Raw genomic sequence first — 16,161 nt, forward strand, 5'->3', positions numbered from 1 at the left:
AAGGGTCCGGATGAGGTTCACAAGAATGATCCCTGGAATGAAGAGCTTGTCGTATGAGGAACAGTTGAGGACTCTGGGTCTGTATTCATTGGAGTTTAGAAGGATGAGGGGGGATCTTATTGAAACTTACAGGACAATGCGAGGCTTGGATAGAATCATAGAATGTACAGTGAGTGGACGTGGAGAGGATGTTTCCACTTGTAGGAAAAACTAGAACCAGAGGGCAGCATGGTAGCATGGTGGTTAGCATAAATGCTTCACAGCTCCAGGGTCCCAGGTTCGATTCCCGGCTGGGTCACTGTCTGTGCGGAGTCTGCACGTCCTCCCCGTGTGTGCGTGGGTTTCCTCCGGGTGCTCCGGTTTCCTCCCACAGTCCAAAGATGTGCGGGTTAGGTGGATTGGCGATGCTAAATTGCCCGTAGTGTCCTAAAAAGTAAGGTTAAGGGAGGGGGGGGGTTGTTGGGTTACGGGTATAGGGTGGATACGTGGGTTTGAGTAGGGTGATCATGGCTCGGCACAACATCGAGGGCCGAAGGGCCTGTTCTGTGCTGTACTGTTCTATGTTCTATGTTCTATGACACAATCTCAGACGAAAGGGACAATCCTTTAAAACAGAGATGAGGAGGAAGTTTTTCAGCCAGAGGGTGGTGAATCTGTGGAACTCTTTGCAGAAGAAGGCTGTGGAGGCCAAATCACTGAGTGTCTTTAAGACAGAGATAGATGGGTTCTAGATTAATAAGGGGATCAGGGGTTATGGGGAGAAGGCAGGAAAATGGGGATGAGAAACATATCAGCCATGATTGACTGGCGGAGCAGACTCGATGGGCCGAATGGCCTAATTCTACTCCTATGTCTTATGAGTGTATGTTGGAACAAATGGTTTCCTCTGTCTGACATCCAGCTGTTTGTGCTTCTGAGCCTTTCTAACAGGCCGACCTCCACACGGAGGTCAGTAGCTGGTCAGTGCTGAAAGAGGTAGGCCGCTGACCGTGAGCACCTCAACCCCTTCCTGATCTGCATCTTACTGACCCTCTCATTTCCTGCCCACAGTTGCGATCTGCACACGGACTGAAATGGAGGACTTTCTTCGAGAAGCAGTCTGCATGAAGGAGTTTGACCATCCCAACGTTATGCGTTTACTGGGTAAGGTAACCTCAACGTTTCCTCTTAAAAACAATGGGCGCGATCCAACGGCCACGCTGCACCTGAAAAGCATCTCGCCGCGTGTCCCTCATTCAGGCCCCTTATTCAATGTGAGTCGCTTGAGAATAGCCACGTGTTTACGTCAATATGAGCGCTGGGAAATATGTGGCTCAACGCGCTCACTCGGGGACTTTTGGGAGAATCGCATCCGCAGGAAATTAATATTCAGCTTATGATAGTCGTACGTCATGTACACATCTAGAGAACTAGTAGCGGCCTCCTTCGAGGCATTGCATCCCTGTGTCGTTCAAGGTACCCACAGTGCTGTAAGGGAGGGAGCTCTCGGATTTTCACCAGTTCTGGAGGCGTTTTGAGGTTTCCTATTTCCAAAGCGCTGGTGGTCAGGTTTTTAATGATTTTCTTCCTTCTCTATCTGAATGCAGGAGTGTGTCTGCAGAGTGACGAGAATGAGGGCTTCCCCTCACCGGTCGTCATCCTCCCGTTTATGAAGCACGGAGACCTGCACAGCTTCCTGCTGTATTCCCGACTGGGAGAGAATCCATTGGTAAGATGCTGGGAGTGAGAATGGTTCTTGCGAAATGACCATCCAATGCTCCAGGGTTTGTTCAGGGCACCCAGTCCGACTTGCACACTTGTTCCACTCGCTCCCCTCTCACTGCAGATTCTCCCCCTCTCCTCACCCCCTCCCTTCCCTTCTCTCCTCCCGCCCTTCCCTCTTCCTCCTCCCTTCTCCCCTCACACTGCAGTTTCTCCCCTTCTCCTCGCCCCCTTCTCTCCGTCCTCCCCTTTCCTTCCTCCCTCCCCTCCTTCCTTTCTACCCTCCCGCCTCCTCTCCCCCTCCCTTTCCCCTCTTCTCCCCCTTCCCCTCCTCCCTTCCCACCTCCTCTCCACCTCCCCCTCCTCTCTCCCTGCTCTCCCTCCTCCCCTTCCCCTCCTCTCTCCCGTCTCTCCTTCCTCCCCTTCTCCTCTTCTTCCCCTCGCCTCGCACACTGTGGTTTCACCTCCTCCCTTACTCTCCTTCCTCCCTTTCCCCTCCCCTTCCCCTACCCTCTCACACTGCAGTTTCTCCTTCACCTCCTCTCCCACCTCCTCTCTCCCTCCTCCCCTTCCCCTCCCATCTCCTCTATCCCTCCTCCCCAGACTCCTCACTCCCTCTCCTTCCCCTCGTCTCTCCCCTCCCCCTCCCATCCCCTCGCACTTATTTGTTCCACCTCCTCTGCCCCTCCTGCCTCCCCTCCCCGTCCTCTCCCCTCGCGCACTGTGCCCTCTCCCCTCCCACTCCCTCACCTTCCCTCCCTCTCGCCTTGCACTCCGATATGGTTCAGTGAACAAATCCTGTCCTCACATGGGATCTTTCCAGAGGGGTCCCGATCCGATGTGTTGAGGAGTCAGAAACATTGGCTAAAGTTTCCCCTTCCTGATCTCAGAACGCCGAGACTAGCAAGCGCCTCCGTGACTCAATCAGAATAGACGGGGGCTGGGAGCATTTGTCCTTTCGTGGTTTGTGTGGAAATGTCAGACCCGACTACAGTTAGAACTTTTGTTTCACATTAATAAACGTCAGCAGTAAGGGCAGCACGGTGGCCTAGTGGTTAGCACAGCTGCCTCACGGCGCTGAGCTCCCAGGTTCGATCCCGGCCCTGGATCACTGTCCGTGTGGAGTTTGCACATTCTCCCCGTGTCTGCGTGGGTTTCACCCCCCCAACCCAAAAATGTGCAGGGTAAGGTGGATTGGCCACGCTAAATTGCCCCTTAATTGGAAAAAATAATTGGGTAATCTAAATTTATTTTTTTTAAATTTAAAAATAAATAAATAAACGTCGGCAGTCTGCGGTAGTGCCAGCCATGGCTTTAGTGCGAAGACATTATGAGGTCGTGGGTCTGCTCCCGAATCCCAAAGAAAGAATTCCACACTGCCGGTGGTTCCCACGGCAGCAGTGAGGCAGTGATGCAATCGCCGAGGTGTTTTTGTTTAAAACTAATTCCCGATCCTATGGCTCAAACTCCCAGAGATCTCATAGCCACGGTTCAAAGAGGAGCTGGACTGAGTGTTCTGGTAGCTATTCCCCAACCAACACCTAAAAATCCCAATCGCATTGCGTTTTGTGGACGTTTCTGACCCGTGGCTGCTGTGTTATTCACATGACAGCTTTTCAAATGTTTTTTGATTTGGCTGAAGATCTCTTTGGGATGTTGGGAATGGCCTTTCTGAGATCAAGAGCCACCTGATGCTTGGAACCAGCAGAAAGGAGCATGCCTGACCTCTGCCCTCTCCTTAGGGAGTAACATCTCTCCCTGACACTCCTCTGTGGGATCGTAGCTCTGCCAACCCTTCAGATTCCTGATTGTTCCGCTGATCTGCTACAGTGGTCAGCCCAACACTGCAGATGCTGAAACTCTGCGTCTCCTGATCGTGTGATAAGGTGGCATCTCCACATCATAAAATCCATGCAACCCCTACCGTGCAGAAGGAGGCCATTCAGCCCATCAGCTCTGCACCGACTCTCCGCAAGAGCACCCCTATTCATGCCCACTCCCCCGCCCCGCTCCTGTAACCCCATCTAATCCCTGGTCACTAAGGGACAATATAGCACGGCCAATCCACCCAACCTGCACATCTTTGGACTGTGGGAGGAAACTGGACGAAACCCACGCAGACACAGGGAGAACGTGCAGACTCCGCACAGTCACCCGAGGCCGGAATCGAACCCGGGTCCCTGGAGGCTGTGAGGCAGCAGCGCTAACCACTGTGCCATTGAATTGCTTTGGGATGTCTGGACCCTGATCTCACAGTTTGACCTTTCACCTATCTGGATCTCGTGTGCCTGGGAAACGCTGACGATTTGTCTTCCTTTGCAGTACCTCCCGATGCAGACTCTAGTAAAATTCATGACTGATATCGCACGGGGTATGGAATATCTCAGCAACAAGAACTTCATCCACAGGGATCTGGCTGCTCGCAACTGCATGTGAGTCCGTGCGCGATTTCTCCAGCTTCCTCCCAGCCCCTGGTATCCGATTGCTCACCCAGCTTGTCATTCTGTCTGTGTGGGATTCTGATGCCAGGAGTACGATATCTCAGCACGTTGCTGAGTCTATGTAACTCCCATAACATTTACTGTACTGGGATGTGTGACTCATTTTCCCCCTTTTTAACCCCGGAGAATTGAGAAGTACTTACACCATGCAAAAGCTGCCCCAGTTCAAAGCCAGCTCGGAATCAATCAGGAGCATAGAGACACAGAGAGATCTGGGCGTTCAGGTCCACAGATCCTTAAAAGCTGGGAAAGAAAGCATATGGCATGCTTGCCTTCATAGGACAGGGTATTGAGTATAACAGCTTGGAAATTATGTTGCAGTTATATAGAACGTTGGTTAGGCCGCATTTGGAATACTGGGCGGGATTCTCCAACCCCCCGCCAAGTCAGAGAATCGCCGGGGGCCGGCGTCAATCTCACCCCCCGCCGTGTCCCGAATTCTCCACCACCAGAGATTCGGCGGGGGCGGGAATCGCGCCGCGCCGGTCGGCAGGACCCCCACTCTCCCCCCCCGGCGATTCTCCGGCCCGCAATGGGCCAAAGTCCTGCCGCTGTCAAGCCTCTCCCGCCGGCGGGAACCAAAACACCTACCTGACCGGCGGGACTGGTGGCGCGGGGCGTTCGGGGCCCACCGATCGGCAGGCGGGCCTGTGTCATGGGGGCACTCTTTTCCTTCCACCTTCGCCATGGTCTTCACCATGGCGGAGGCGGAAGTGACCCCCTCCCCTGCGCATGCGCTGGGATGGCGTCTGCAGCCGCTGACGCTCCGGCGCATACGCGGACTTACGCCAGCCGGCGAAGTCCTTTCAGCCTCGGCTGGCGTGGCGCCAAAGGCCGTCCACACCAGCTGGCGGAGCGGGAACCACTCCGGCACGGGCCTAGCCCCTCAAGGTGAGGGCCTAGCCCCTCAAAGTGAGGGCCTGGCCCCTAAAGGTGCGGAGACTTCCGCACCTTTGGGGCGGCCCGACGCCGGAGTGGTTCTCGCCACTCCATCACGCCGGGACCCCCCGCCCCGCCGGGAGGGGAGAATCCCGGCCCACTGTGTCCAATTCTGGTCACCGCACTACCAGAAGGACGTGGAGTCTTTGGAGAGAGTACGGAAAAGGTTTACCAGGATGTTGCCTGGTATGGAGGGTGAGATTGAATAAACTGGGAATGTTCTCCCTAGAGAGACGGAGGCTGAGGGGCGATCTGATAGAAGTTTATCAAATTATTAGGGGTACAGATCGGGTGAACATTTAGAGGCTTTTTCCCAGGGCAGAAATGACAATTACAAGGGGGCACAAGTTCAAGGTGAGGGGAGGAAAGGTGCAGTGGAGATATGTGGGGGAAGTTTATTTACACAGAGGGTGGTGGTGGCCTGGAATGCACTGCCAAGTGAGGTGGTTGAGGCAGATACGTAAGCAACCTTTTAGACTTACCTGGATAGACACATGAACAGATGGGATATAGAAGGATACAGGGGCTTGGTTGAGACAGGACACGTGATCGGCGCAGGTTTGGAGGGCCGAAGGGCCTGTTCCTGTGCTGCATTGTTCTGTCCTCTGTTTTTGCCCAGCAAGTATCCCCTGTCAGCCCCCAATCCTGCCCAGGTGTAGCCTGTCCGATTGGTACAGGTCCCACCTCTCCCAGAACCGATCCCAATGCCCCAGGAATCTGAAACCCTCCCCCTCACACCATCTTTTCAGCCACATATTCGCAGATACATCCGACTTTTTCTACTCTGACTAGCATGTAGCTCTGGTAGTAATCCTGAGATCACTATCTTTGAAATCTAACTTCTCAGCCCTCTTCCTAACTCCATATATTCTGCTTTTAGGACCTTGTCCCTTTTTTTTAAACCTATGTCACAATCACAGAGTAATCCAGCACAGAAGAGGCCCTTCGGCCCACCAATTCTGCACAGATGTATGAAAAATACCTGACCTGTCTACCCAATCCTGTTTGCCAGCACTTGGCCCATAGCCTTGAATGTTAAGACGTGCCAAGTGCCCATCCAGGTACTTTTTAAAGGATGTGAGGCAACCCGCCTCTCCCACCCTCCCAGGCAGAGCGTTCCAGTCCCTCACCACCCTCTGGGTAAAAACTGTTTTCCTCAAATCCCCCCTAAACCTCCCGCCCCTCACCTTGAACTTGTGTCCCCTCCGAACTGACCCTTCAACTAAGGGGAATAGCTGCTCCCTCTCCACCCTGTCCATGCCCCTCAATCTTGCGCACCTCAATCAGGTCGCCCCTCAGTCTTCTGTGCTTGAGAGAAAACAACCCAAGCCTATCCAACCTCTCTTCATAACTGAAATGTTTTATCCCAGGCTGGTGAATCGCCTCTGAACCCCTGCACTGATGTGTACCACAACCACTGGCTGGTCACCCTCCCCCTCCAGAATATCCAGTAACCGCTCCGAGACATCCTTGATCCCCGCACCAGGGAGGCAACATCCCCCCTGAAGACTCATTCGCAGAAACGTCTAATTATTCCCCTTACAATCGTGTTTCCTATAACTATTGCATTCGCAAACTTATTACCCCCCACTCTGTAGCAGAACTAACCGTGGTGCTACATGTTTGACTGTTGCTGCTTTCCCCTCAGAGGCCATTCCCCTGAACAGTATCCAAAGCGGTATATCTGTTCGTCAGAGGAATAGTCACAGGAGATTCCTGCACTGCCTGCCCAGCTCTCTTGCTCTGTCTGGTGGTCATCCATTTCCTTCCTGCCTGTAGAGTCTGAGACTGCGGTATGACCACCTCTATATCCGTGCTATGCACGATACTCTCCGCCTCACGTGTGCTCCACAGTGTCCTTACCCGCCACTCCAGCTCCGAAATTCAGTCTTCCCGGGGCTGTAACTAGAGACACCTCCTACACACATGCTGGCCCCGGGCACTGGAAAGGTTCCCGGCCTCCCACATGGAGCAAGAGGAGCAAACCACAGCTTTGAGCTCTCCTGCCATGACTTACCCCATTAAATTAAACCTTTGGAAGATGCTTAATATCAGATTATATCCAATTCTCTTGGGCCCTTCCTTCCTGGTCCTCGTTAATACAGATTATAGCCCTTATAAACTATAAACCATAAAGAAACCTTGCACTCTATCAGTGATAAAAGTCGTAAATACTTTCCCGACCTTACATTAATGGCGTTCAAAAGGCATCTCGCCAAATACATGGATAGGATGGGTATCAAGGAATACGGCACAAGGAAGTGCTGAGGGTTTCGGCTAAGGCTGATGTCATCAGCGGTACAGGCTTGGAAGGCCGAAGGGCCTGTTCCTGTGCTGTATTGTTCTTTGTTCTTAGTCACGACTTACCAATCAGCTCTCCCTCCCCCTTGTAGCCTCAGCTGCAACAGGGCAAGACGACCCTCTGAATATTTACAAAGTTAGAAAACAAGGAGAAAAAAGCAGAAAGCACTTCTTTCACTGTGCCCCCAATCCCCGATACCCACACTCGCTCTGGCTGTGTTTCACTCAGGATGTCCTCTCCTCCACTGTTCATGTGAAAATCTCCCTCCTGGGACTTCATGGGATGTGGGGGTGGCTGGGCTGGGTCAGCATTTCTTGCCCGTCCCTAATTGCCCTTCAACTGAGTCTCTCGCTCGGCCATTTCAGAGGGGGGCAGTTAAGAGCCAACCACATTGCTGTGGGTCTGGAGTCACATGTAGGCCAGACCAGGCAAGGACGGCAGATTTCCTTCCCTCACGGACATCAGTGAACCAGATGGGGTTTTTATGACAATCGACAATGGTTTCATGGTCATCTTTAGACTTTTAATTGCAGATTTTTATTGAGTTTAAAATTATGGAGGGTGGTATGTGGGCGGCTAAATGTTCGATCTTCTGTTATTATTTTAAAACCATTTATTTCTTACCACAGGTTAAATGAAAACATGAATGTCTGTGTGGCTGACTTTGGGCTGTCCAAAAAAATTTACAATGGGGATTACTACCGACAAGGCCGCATCTCGAAAATGCCAGTGAAGTGGATTGCAATCGAAAGCCTGGCGGACAGAGTTTATACCATCAAAAGCGATGTGGTAGGTGATTCCATTCTGAACTCCTGTCAATGAGCCAATGCTAACCACTGTGCCGCCCATATTGCCTATTCTTAATTGCCCTGGGGAAGGTGCCGTGGGTTAATGGGGATACGTCAACCTCTGTAGTCCAGATGGTGCAGGTAAACCTAGAGTGCTGTTAGAAAAGGAGTTCTGAGGGCAGCAAGGTGGCACAGTGGTTAGCATTGCTGCCTCACGGCGCTGAGGACCCGGGTTTGAATCCCGGCCCTGGGTCACTGTCCCTATGGAGTTTGCACATTCTCCCCGTGTCTGCGTGGGTTTCACCCCCACAACCCAAAGATGTGCAGGGTAGGTGGATTGGTCCCGCTAAATTGCCCCTTAATTGGAAAAAATAATTGGGTACTCTAAATTAAACAAAAAAAAAGAAAAGAAAGGGAGTTCTGGGATTTTGACCCAACAGCAATGAAGGAACAGTTTATAGTTCAAAGTAAGTCTGGTATGGTGAGAAGGAGAATTTGAACGTGATAATGTTCCCTTCACTTGCTCACCATATGCTTTGCTAGGTGGTAGAGTTGATGACTTTGGAAAGTGCTGTTGAAGGAGCCTTGGTAAGTTGTGGCAGTGAATCTTCTAACTGACACATATGCGGACCATGCTGATTGTGAGGGGATGTGGTGTTCGAGAAAACCCTTCTCGATCAGCTTGGACAGACACAAGAAAACACACACTGCCTGCTGTAACTATCAATTTGGGTATCACAATCTTCAAAATCAATTGCACAGTACATGACACAGACTCACAGCTGAGCTCTAGGTATTACCCACCACAGTGAAGGAGGCTGGCCAGGCGGCGATTACTCAGTGTAGATATCTTCTTCTCTGAACTCTCAGCCCCTTCTTCAGCAATGGTTGCTCCTGGGGGCAGCAAGGTTGTTGCTCCTGGGGGCAGCAAGGTTGTTGCTGACAATGTGTTCCAGTGTTCCTTCTTTTATACAGGTTCTGCTCACATTGAGTCATGATACACATACACACACCACACCTGAGTTCTATTGCCCCATCAAGACTTAAACTCACTGATAGGAATAAACAGGATACCCCTGTCCATCCAGGGTGATTCAATCAAGATCGATTGTCCTCTGAAACACTCTTGTCTGACCAGCGATCAGCCCGTTATGGGCCTCTTTGTTCATCATTGGCCCTGCTGCAAAGTTGATTACTGCTGTCTGGAAGTTAGTTACATATTCGCAGCATGGTCTTCCTTGTGTGTAAACCTGATAACTATTGTAAATGGCTAATCACAAAGTTCCATTTAGCGATAGTGAGTGTCTGCGTTGACATGAGTGCTCTGGCAGGCAGCCAATATTGATTCGAGTCAGGGCCTTATTTGGCAGCTCCTCTTTTCGGCCTATGTGTTTTTTCCCGCCTTGTCGGCCTGTCTCCAGTACCAGAATGCAGAATAGGAAACCAGGGGCTGGATTCTCCGAGCCTCCGTGCCGAAATCGCGATCGGCGCGGGGCCGGAGAATGGGCGCCAAACCCGAGATCGGGTCTGATGCCGCTCCTGCGATTCTCCGGACCCCGCAGAAATGCCGCCAATCGGGCGCGCGCAGTCGACGTGGCGCCGGTCGGGGGCCATTGAAAGAGGACCCTGCGGCGAATCACCGAGTGCAGCTGGCCGAGTTCCCGCCAGCGTGGTTTTCTCATGGTTCCACTCGGCGGCAACTCGGCATGGTGGGGGGGGGGATAATTCACGGGGGGCCCTCCAGGACGGCCAGGCTACCGATCAGGGGCCACCGATCCGCGGGTGCGCGCGATCAGGGAGGGGGGGGGCTATTTTCTTGGTGCCGGTCCGCGGTGTGGGTCGGCCATGTCTCGTGGGGCGGCCGATGCAGGCTGCGGTCATGTGCATGCGCGGACCCCTGACCGGAAGTGCAGGGCCCCATATTAGCAGCCTGAGTTGCGAGGAGCACTAGCCCCCTGCACTTCCACGTAAGCCCACAGTGATTCATGCACGTTTATTCACGGGCGTGGGGACATAGCCCCACTATTGGAGAATCCCGCCCCCTGTTCTTACGATGTCGCGTTCAGGCCATTTCGCAGAACAGGCCCATTTCTGTACTGCTCCCACTCTGATGACCTCTTCCCACACTACTCCTGTGTCCATCTATTCTGTAACCTTTCCAACACACACTGAGCACTCGTGGAGATTCATCCCAAAGTCTTTGGGTGCATCCGAGTTAGCACGAGGAGCAGTAATACTGATTATGTGGATACAGTTCTGAGCTGGTCGCCAGTGGAGTATGACTTGTTCTTCTCTCTCTTTCCAGTGGTCCTTTGGTGTAACCATGTGGGAGATTGCAACCCGCGGGCAAACTCCATACCCAGGCGTGGAAAACAGTGAGATCTATGACTACCTCCGGCAAGGCAACAGGCTCAAACAGCCCCCAGACTGTCTGGATGCACTGTAAGGAAACTCCAGGTTCTCTTCATGAATGTACTGTTTGATGGGGCAGGAATTTCCCCAAATTTAGATTTTCTGAAACCGCATTAAGTGATTCTGTCAATTTAATTTCGAATTAGTTTTTCTCGGAGTGAAGCGATGAATTCTCCCGGGAAGATTTACCAGGTTCTTCGCCAGATCAACCGTTGCGCCATCATAAAAAGTTTGACAAGTTGGGAATTTGAATCTCGCCTTACAGTGAGATACTCACCGGATTGGGGTGGCCGGTTTGGCAACCAGTTTGATCGCATTCTTCATTCAGGCTGATACTGCCAACCCTGCAACCTGCCCCACCAAGTGGGATTCACACCCGACATGAAGCATTTATGGATGTGGTCACCAAGCAGTTTAGGAATGTGCCGGGAGAGAGGGAATAGGCAGCCATAAGACAGTCAGGAAGGAACAGGCAGGTGGAGCAGGTGTCCCGTCAGTATATCCAACTGTTCCACCAATACTCGGTTCTGGATATTGACAAAGTGTGGGTTCATCTAGGAGTGTAGCCAGAATCGGGTCCGTGGCACCACAGCGGGCACACCTGTACAGAGGGGCACAAGGAAAACTGGAAAAGCAAATAGTCCAAAGATGTGCAGGTTAGGTGGATTGGCCTCGCTAAATTGCCCCTTAGTGCCCAAAGATGTGTAGGTTAAGTTAAGGAGTTGTTGGGATGGGACGGGGGAAAGCGCTCGCTCTTTTAGAGGTGTAGACTCGATGGGCCGAATGGTCTCCTTCTGCACTGTAGGAATGATATGATTCCACGATAGGAGATCCATTTTTTATCAATAGCCCAAGAAAATTGGAGATAGGGTAAACTTTGAGGGTTCATTTATTTGCACACACTCAAAACATGATGCTGCCTCTTGTGCAATTATACGCTAAAATAGGGATAGAGCTAGAAAGATTTCCAGGGTGAAAACCACAGAGTACAGAATAAGGACTTTACAGCCTTTGCCACCGGCCGAAGGGGTCATTGACTTTGGAAGGTTCCGGAAAATCCCATCGGTGGCCAATGGTGAACTGTGGGAACTGAGAAATTCCCTGGATTATTTCACGTGTGTCCAGAATGAAAAGCCCAATGGCGAATCTCTCCACAGAGATCAACAGGCTGGACTGATGACGGAGAATTCATTCTTCCTGTTACTACTCTTGAATTCCTTCAAAGTCTCCTCCATACTTTTTTACACATTCTTGTAAAAGAAGTTTAATTTGAAAGATCCTGCTCAGCAGCCATGTGATTCATTCAGGCTGTTTCCAGGTGCCAGTAATTCTAGATCGTAAATGTTTAAAATGGCAGTTTTCATCTGACACAAGCTTGTTCAACTAATTCACTCTGTGAAAGTAGGGTTCAAGAATCTTTGAGCCACTGGGTGGCACGGTGGCGCAGTGGTTAGCACTGCTGCCCCACGGCGCCGAGGATCTGGGTTCAATCCTGGGCCCGGGTCACTCTCCGTGTGGAGTTTTCACATTCTCCCCGTGTCTGCTTGGGTCTCACCCCCCCACAACCCAAAGATGTGCAGGGTAAGTGGATTGGCCACGCTAAATTGCCCCTTAATTGAATTTCTTTTTTAAAAAGCCATGGTCGACTTTTTGCAACATTCTCAAAGGATATTATGTTGAAATTGCCTTTAACTAAAATTTAGTTCAACTAGTTTAATTTAGGTACTAGCCATTAACGCTTCAGAAATCCAAAGATTGGAATCAGCAACCAGTATCGTCCAGTTGCACCTCGAGTTTAGTCTTTTTCAATTCAATTCTCCCTCCTGCTGTATCTCTCCCTTTTATCTCACTGCTCTTTAGGAACCTTCTGCGGGATTCTCCGTCGCCGGGATCCTCGGCTTCACCGGCAGCGCACCCACGCTCGTGGGTTTTCCCGATGACGTAGGGGTGCACATAATGGGTAACCCCGTTGGCCGGGTGCCGGGCGGAGAATGCCGTTTGCCGGCAGGGACACACCGTGCCGGAAAACGGGGGGGGGGGGGGGGGGGGGACAGAGAATCCCGCCCCTTAATTCCATCTTTCTTCTGGCAGTTTCCCTCTCCGTTTCGAGTTTGGTTAACACTTTTGTTTTTTAGGTCTGTTTCCTCTGCGGCTGGTTCGATCTGACAGGGGCGCGCTGGGATTTGAATGCTTTGGGTTTTTTTGCTTATGTTTACATCTATCCGTCAGAGAGATTACTCTGACAGTGTTGCAAACAGCTTTGAAAAGCCATGCTCATTTACATTTGAAAAACTTTCCAGAAGCATGTTCAGACATGAGTTAATCCTTTGTCTGTGCAGAAATCTCCTGACCCCCGGTGTCCATCCTGCGTCCAGGTAAATGATCAATATTGTTCTTGAAAGTAAAAAATGTGCATCCTTTCCATAAACTCGCAGGCACAGGATGTGGTGCTGACAGTTGTCTCCGTGGAAAGATGTCCAGGATCTGGATGATAGACATCCAAAGATTCTGAGGGGAAGGAGAGTGTAAATCGGAGCGGCACTGACCATCCTCCGACAGTCTGTCTTGGAAATGGTGCCAGAGGATTGGAGAACTGCCTCGGTAACTCATGTCGGTAAAGGATCCGGCTTTTAATCCGATGGTGCAGAGTTCCAGTGCTGCTTTATTATATTATGGGCGGCACAGTGGTTAGCACGGCTGCCCACAGCTCCAGGGACCTGGTTTCAATTCTGACCTCGGGTGACTGTGTGGAGTCTGTATGTTCTCCCCGTGTCTGCGTGGGTTTCCTCTGGGTGTTCCGGTTTCCTCCCACAGCCCAAAGACGTGCAGGTTAGGTATATTGGCCATGATAAATTGCCCTCGAGTGTCCAGGGATGTGCAGGTTAGGTAGGGTTACGGGGATAGGGTGGGGTGGACCTCGCTAGAGTGTTCAGACGGAAGAAGGACAGGCCAAATGGTCTTCTTCTGGGATGTAACAATTAGACCATAAGACCGTAAGACAGAGGAGCAGAATTAGGCCACTCGGCCCATCAAGTCTGCTCCGCCATTCAATCACGGCTGATATTTTTCTCATCCCCATTCTCCTGCCTTCTCCCCATAACCCCTGATCCCCTTGAGATTCATAATTAAGATTTCCATCAGGGTTGCCACTCGGTGCCAATCAGCCCATTATTGTCTCCCAGAGTGAGAGTCATTCTGCCCCCAGTCAGTCTAACACTGACTCTATGTTTCACCCAGAGCGGTTAAACAAGGGTGCGCTGTGGGTTGGGAATATTGTAAATGTCAGTATGTTGTGTGGGGGTTAACCATGTCCCACGAGAAATCAGTCACGCGAGCGAAACTCTTAAAAGGGGAAGTGGAGCAAAGGAGAATATCAGGGATAATCACAAAAACACAGCGGATGTTGGAAATCAGAAATTAAAACATAAACTGCTGGTTAAATGAAATGAAATGAAATGAAAATCGCTTATTGGCACGAGTAGGCTTCAATAAAGTTACTGTGAAAAGCCCCTAGTCGCCACAGTCCGGCGCCTGTCCAGGGAGGCTGGTACGGGAATCGAACCGTGCTGCTGGCCTGCTTGGTCTGCTTTCAAAGCCAGCGATTTAGCCCAGTGAGCTAAACCTATGTAAATGTGGCAGGTCTGGCAGTGTCTGACGATCACGCCAGCTGTATCTGCTGAGTTTATCCCTGTTTTATTCTTTCAGGAATAAGTGAGCAGTCCAATGATCTGATTGTATGGCTGGTTTTGTCAGTGAGTTTATTGCACAGAGACCCGACCCGTTTCTCCTATTCTCTCTTGCCAGGTATGAACTGATGTTCTACTGCTGGCAGCTGAACCCCAGAGAGCGGCCGACCTTTGAGATAATCTGCTGTCAACTGGAGAAGATTCTGCAGGACCTGCCGCCCTCCTCGGACCCAGAGGAGATTCTCTACGTCAACATGGGCGAGGCCTGTGGGAGGCCCGACAGCCACGCTGAGCAGGGAGCAGCCGGAGGAGGGGATCTTGAAGAGTGCTTGAAGGCTTCGTGCTCGCTGTTCTCCAAGGTGCCCGCGGTAACGTTGGCCGATGTCCACCAGTCAGATGCCATCAATCGCTATGTCCTGTGTCCACCTCATGAGACCGGCCGACTGATGGCACCAGTGCCCACGAGCGGCAACGTGCCTCCATGTTTGGCGGCTGAGGACCTCCCGCTGGAAGAAATGTGCGGGAAGGAATATCAGTGAGTCAGGCCGTCTGTGTATTTTGGCTCCAGACGTTTCCTGGTGCCTGCCTTAAACACTCACTCCACTGATGTCCAGCTGACTGCAGATTATCGTCTTGTTACAAGGTTGACTGTGGCTTTGACAATCATGGTACAAGTATGGTCCTGTAGCAGAGGCAAGCTGCTGACTGGAACCAATACAGACGAGCAATTTAACCATTTCCAACCCCACTGTGTTGGCCGTCAATCATGAATTTCAACATTTTTTTTCGCGCTTATTTTCCGCCAGGCATTTTCCCATGCCTCCTAAAACCATGCTGGAGGAACAGTGTCCCGGTCACAGTGGCCTCAATCCAACACAGCTTGTTGACACCTTTAATCAGGCTTGACTGGAGCAACCAATACTGGGAGGGTACACACGAACCTAGCTTCCCAATGGAAAACATCGGTCACGAATTCCTGGGATATCGGTTTTGCAAACATTCTGAATCGGGTTTTTAAGAGTTTACGGTGAGAGGTAGTCCGAAATATTTGTAGATTGCACATGAAAACTTACGGACAATGGGGATGTTAAGTTACCTTCATTTTTTTTTAACAGTTGCAAGGTAGAAAATAAATGACAAAGGAAAAAGCGATGATCAAAAGTGATTAGATATCAGGGTGCCGATAGTTTGGACCTGCTGATTGTAAAATGAATTCACAAATCATCCCTGCCTCGGCCCAGCCAGATTTTAGAATCTTTCCTCAAACACAAAATGTAAGCGTCACCCAAGGTACCTCCAAGAAAATCAAATCCACCAGCGAGCCGGTTAAACTATCATTGAGCTTCTTCAAACCGTGGCTTTCAATGCTCGATAAGTCTAAATACAGGTGTGTCCACTGCTTAACTGGGACATGGTTAGAAACTGCCACTGCTTTTTGTTTGCCATTGCTTTCCCAAAGTTCAATTCGACCTCAGTGAGGATGGTTTGTGATTTTGTGTCCGAGTTTCGCATCATTTCCCCCAGCCAGCGAGGTTTAGTTAAGATTGTGAATCGACCACCTGGGCACCACCTTGAGATCCATCACAAGTCGTGAAGAGGATTAAAAATGCGTTGGAGGCAAAGTTGGAATACGAGAACCTTTGCATCTAGGGCTAACGTGCAGCACAATAAGTATTTTGGACCTCTATGCACCTCGTTAGCCTAGATAGCTAATAGCTTTCTATCACAACTTTCAGCTGTTAGTCAGCTTTCTGCTCACTTGGCACCTTTGCAATCTTGCACTCTGTCTCAGGTTTGAGGAGATTTGACCCTTTTTATTGGCGAACGATGAG

General features: G+C 50.9%; 1 protein-coding gene across 1 annotated transcript in view; it reads left to right on the forward strand.

Moving 5' to 3' along the window:
* The window catches only part of LOC119957700 (tyrosine-protein kinase receptor UFO), a 157,907-nt gene extending 142,153 nt beyond the window's left edge, over positions 1-15,754 (forward strand). The window contains 6 exon segments of the mRNA XM_038785765.1: positions 1,051-1,143; positions 1,587-1,708; positions 4,024-4,133; positions 8,073-8,232; positions 10,537-10,673; positions 14,448-15,754. Coding sequence (XP_038641693.1) covers positions 1,051-1,143; positions 1,587-1,708; positions 4,024-4,133; positions 8,073-8,232; positions 10,537-10,673; positions 14,448-14,868 — 1,043 coding nt within the window. The 3' untranslated portion in view covers positions 14,869-15,754.
* Positions 15,755-16,161: the final 407 nt, after the last annotated feature.

Source organism: Scyliorhinus canicula, chromosome 27, assembly GCF_902713615.1.
Source record: "Scyliorhinus canicula chromosome 27, sScyCan1.1, whole genome shotgun sequence".
In the NCBI taxonomy this organism is placed as follows: Eukaryota; Metazoa; Chordata; class Chondrichthyes; order Carcharhiniformes; family Scyliorhinidae; genus Scyliorhinus; species Scyliorhinus canicula.